At 25.3% G+C, this 5,382-nt stretch overlaps 1 protein-coding gene across 1 annotated transcript; it reads left to right on the top strand.

The window, feature by feature from the left end:
* The first annotated feature begins 1,890 nt into the window (after nt 1-1,890).
* Nucleotides 1,891-2,541, top strand: LOC107028166 (glutaredoxin-C9-like). The gene has a single exon (XM_015229212.2). The coding sequence runs from the start codon at nt 1,961-1,963 to the stop codon at nt 2,339-2,341; it is 381 nt and encodes a 126-aa protein (XP_015084698.1). The 5' UTR covers nt 1,891-1,960; the 3' UTR covers nt 2,342-2,541.
* Nucleotides 2,542-5,382: the final 2,841 nt, after the last annotated feature.

The following is a 5,382-nucleotide window of genomic DNA, read 5'->3' as shown; positions in this document are numbered from 1 at the left end:
AAATTAATAAAAAAGATTAAGATTATAGGAAAAAAAGAAAAAATTTGTGTTTTATTTGAAAATGTAACTGATGAGAAAATTAAATGAGTTTATCTTCTTTTTTTTTTAAATATTCTCTCCCTTGATTTTCTCCCTTTTGTTACTAAATAATTCTATTCTTTAAATAAACAAATAATAAAAACATAAATAAGATACATAATAAATTAAAATTTGATATTTTTACTAAATATTGAAAGTGTTGCTAATGAGACCTCTTAAATGTTAAAATATTAACATTTTGAAATTTTTTTTATTAATTAGTACTCTTTTTTTTTTAAAGTTCAAGAAATTTAGTGGGCCTCACACAATTCATTTTTCTTAGGGCTATAGTAATTTATTATCCTATTGAATTTATTAATTAGTACTCTTTTATTTTTAAAGTTTAAGAAATAAAGAAGATTTTTTAATCTAGTTATTGTATTCTTAAAAATGTTATTTGAAAAATTAAATTTAAAATTTTATAAAAAAAATAATTATTTTTTAAAATAAATTAAAAAGAAAATCAGACCATTATTTTTTAATTATAATATAATAATAGAAAAGTATTTCCGAAACATATTACATTTTAATGTAAATGTCATGTGTGGATGCACTTCCCATACCAAAGTGAGATTATACACTTAGAGAATTAATAAAGATAAAATGTTAAAATTACTATATTAATAATTATTTTTTAATAAAATATGTCAATTTATAAATAGATAGAGTAATAAACAAAAGTTGATGACCATATCTACTTTAGTCATCCCCTTTCTCTTTAATTACACACACATTGTAGTAAAAAAGAAGGGAAAAGTTAGAAGAAAGGCATGCCAATAAAGTAGATGATTGGGAAACGATCAATACTGCGCCTTGTTTGCTGTTGTAAAAATGAAGAAATATCAAACTCGTCAGAATTTGCCGGCCGGTTCAGCTACCATGTCCCTAACTATATTACACTCCTACCCTATAATATGAGTAAACCACCCACCCCCATTACACCTATATGATCCTAACAAACAAATTTCTTCTCCCCAATTATTTTTATTATTAAACCCCAATAGAAAATGCAATATACTTCTAAAATACATTTAAATACAGTATACACACTTTTCATTTAAAACTCAGATTTATCGAATATGTTTGGCTTCACGGTTAAAATTTATTTATTATAGGATTTATATTTTTAAAAATAGTTTTATTTAAGATAAATGGTTTTAATTTATATTTGACTAATTCATTTGAAAAGTTAGAATTAAAACACCATAAAAATGGGAAATAAACATTTTTATTAAATTAATTAAAATAAAAAGTAGGATAAAGAAATTTAATTAATAGTACTAGTAATTATTCTTTCATCAAGTAGTCCTAATAACATCGTCTTAGTTAATTACATACTCCCTAAACTTGGTTTTTTGACAAATAAAAAATAAAAATCTTTTTATCCGTTATATTTTTAATTAATTAAAAAAATAAAACTTTTTAAAAAATTTAAATTTTTTATTCATTAACTTCATAATCATTACAAATAAATTACTCAATTCAATATATTAATAATTATTCTCATAATAGATATGATCTTTCAAAACTAAACAAAGTAAATAAACAAAAGTTAATGAACATATCCACTTTAGTCATCCCCTTTCTCTTTAATTACAAACATATATTTATAAAAGAAAAGGGAAAAAGGTAGAGGAAAGGCATGCAAATAAAGTAGATGATTGGGAAAAGATGAATCGTACTGCGCCTTGTTTGCTGTTGTAAAAATGAGGAAATATCAAACTCGTCAGAATTTGCCGGGTTCAGCTACTATGTCCCTAACTATAATAAACCCCCTACCCCCCACCCCCCAGTATTACTCCTATAAAACCCAATCTTTATTCATCATGATACTAACAAACAAATTTATTTTATCAAATAAGGAAAAAAAAAACAATAGAAAATGCAGGTAGTGAAGGAGTCATCGTCTATGAGGATGGTTGGAGAATCAAGAATGGAGTCGATATACGAAAGGGTGAGGTTGTTAGTGTCAGGTAATGCGGTGGTGGTTTTCACAATGAGTGGTTGTTGCATGTGTCACGTTGTGAAACAGTTACTGTTTGGGCTGGGTGTTGGACCTACTATTGTTGAGCTAGATAGAGATGTTGCTGGCAAAGAAATTCATGCTTTGTTGTTTCAACTAGCCGGGGATGGGCAGCAACAACCTGTGCCGGCCGTGTTCGTTGGTGGAAAATTCTTAGGAGGAATTGAAACAGTTATGGCTTGTCATATAAATGGTACACTTGTTCCTCTACTCAAACAAGCCGGAGCCCTCTGGCTCTAATCCTATATACTATTAGTAAAGGGAACATTGACAATTATATTGTCCTAGCTAGCTAGTATCACTTTTTTTTTCTCCTTCTTCTTTTTCACGAAGAAATTAGGTAGGGTTCGTTGTATTTTATAATGACTTACTCTATCTTGGATTTCAATGAATCATATTAGTATTATGTTTTTAATATTGAATATAATTTATTTTTCATTATTATTATTTGGAGTTTACTAGTACTAGAGAGAAGGGAGAGATATATATAAAAGGGACTGTTTTGTTTTCCCTCTTTTACCTTGTTGTTGCCTCATGCCTGTCCGAAAGAAAGGATACAGAAACTAACTATGCATATAGTAGCTTCTCTTTAGTTTGGTTTTGGTTGTCACTATTTTTTAATTTCTTAAAATGCATGCTTTCCTCTATCAAGTTTTACCCTTTTGTTTGTGGGTGGGGAGGGTTGGATAAGGTAATACTATAAGTGGCGAAATCATAAAAATTTTATTATTTTTTGACCTATAATTTTAACAATATATCGTATAATTTTTGAGAAATGATTTATAATTGGCCACCCTTTGCCTACATTAAACATGAACATAAATAGGTGAGCTTCAATTAGGGACGGAGCTACCTTGTATATGGTTAAAATAATTTTATATCTATATATAATAGATGTTGAACCCCCTTCGACTACTTCACGTGTCTACTTCTATAGATTTTGAACCCCTTATTAAAAATTCTAGCTTCGCCTTTGATTCAATTATACTGCACACGTTTTTTTTGGTTTATCTCAAACAAATATTGCCTTTGCATCATCTAAATTATTTAAATTTTAAATTTTACAGTCAAAGATACACTTGTTTAAGTCTCGAAATTCGAAAGTGCAAGATAAATTGAGACGAAGGGAGAATATATTGAGGAAAGATATAATGTAGATCTAAAATTGTGGAGTTGTGAAAATATGTTAGAAGCAAATGACTTGCAACAAATTTTTAAGTGATAGAAATAAGTAATCACAAACAAATTTTTAAGTGATACAAATAAATAATCACAAACAAAATTTCAAGAAACAAGAGCATTATATTGATAAATAGTGTGTATAATTTTGTTTCTCCCTTATTCTTCTTTCTGAATTTGTATTTCTCAAATTTATTTGATCTACATTGATTTTTATAAATATTTAATGAATTTACAAAATATTCGAGATATATTTTAAAAGAATATAATACTCTTAACTGAAATCGAACACGTATTTTATAGAAATTCTAAGCAGGACTGTAACTTTGTTTTTGGAGGGGAGGAGTAGCTATTTTAAACTTAATTCTCTTATTTATAGAAAAAAAAAAAGAAATGAAGAGAAAATGAATGGTAGTTAACGTTTTACGTGATATCACGTAGGAAAGTAAGGGAACGTACATAAATGAAAAAGGAAAGAATGATGTTATACTTCGTATTAATAATGATCATATGATATGAATGTTGGATGAAAGTAGTTGAATTCATTGGACCCACCTTCTTTGAACTTTGGGTAAAGGGCAAAAAAAAAAAAAAGTGAATGACTAAAAACAGATATATTACTCAAATCTCCTGTTAAATGGATTTAAATTATTTATTAAAATGACCCTCTATACATTATTCCGTTCGTTCGCTTTTAATTATCGTTAAATTTTTTAAAAATTTGTTTAATTAATTTTTAAATTTAAATAAAATTATAGTAATTTTTTATTTTAAATAAAAAATTTTAATATTTAAAAATTATACGATAATAAGTTACTATAAATTATAATTTCTTGCATATCAATATGACGAAAAATATTTTATAAAATATTAGTCAATATTCTTATTGTTTGACTCTAAAAAGAGAAATCATAACAAATAAAAGTCTACGAAGGTAGTATATTTTTTGTTTAAATCATATTACATGTTTTTTTGACAATGTACATTCAACAATCAAATATTATTTACAGAAATTATAATCAAATTTTTATAACAAAATTTCAAAATAAAGTAAAAAAATATTTGTAATGGTATGAAGTTGCTTATATAAGAGATCTAATTTGTGATATCATGGGACTATCTATTTTGTGATGTTACGAGCAAATATAATTATATGTTACAAGTAAATTCGTTAAATTAGATGATTTGGCTATTTTTAAAAATTGAGGTGTGTAGACCATAATTTTACAAAAATTACATTCAAATCTAAATATTTTTTGCAAAAAGTGATCAAACATAACTTCGATCTTAATTTTATAATTCCAAATAAAGTAAATACAACTTAATTTTCATTGTCAAATGACGACTTAATAAAAATCAAACGAGTTAAATTATACCAATTTGCTAGCCCATCCAATTAGGGAAAATAACTTTATTAGACTACATTCATATTATATATACTAATTCTATTTATATTTTACGTATTTTATCGTTTATTAAAAGTTTCTATCATATATTAAGAAAAATATACGAAGATATATACTTTTATCCTACCAAATAGCAAGCCTGTTTGACACACCTACTAAAAGCTACTTATTTTTACACGCACTTTTAAAAAATAAATTTCTAGAAAAGTGATCTTGAAAAAAATTCAATTTATGTTTGACTTTCATTTTATTGATAAGTGATTAGATTATGTTTGACTAATTCTTTTTAAAAGATATTTTTCAGACAGTCAAATTATAAAAAAAAAAATCAATATACTTTTAATATTAAGTTTATTCTATAAAGAGAAATCATTTTAAATATTTATTATGATATAGTTAAATATTGATGTAATATTAAGATGGCGATTTAAATATAAAGCAAAATAAGTTTAAACATTATTCCACAAATTAAATTATTATATATAAAAAATTTAGCACAAAAATAAATGAAGTCATAATTCTTTTTATTTTTTTATACTCCTGCAAATGTATTGTTGTTACATTTTTTCTAATCCTACATAATAATATATAAAATACAAAATATTAAATAATAATATATAAGCATATTTCTAAATGAAATTTAACCAAATTTTTGAGATATGATAATTAATTAATACTATCCCCCCCCCCCCCCCC

The sequence above is a fragment of the Solanum pennellii genome, chromosome 8 (assembly GCF_001406875.1).
Source record: "Solanum pennellii chromosome 8, SPENNV200".
Classification (NCBI taxonomy): domain Eukaryota; kingdom Viridiplantae; phylum Streptophyta; class Magnoliopsida; order Solanales; family Solanaceae; genus Solanum; species Solanum pennellii.
Note: the sequence above shows the minus strand (reverse complement) of the source record. Positions and strands in the feature narration are given on the sequence as shown.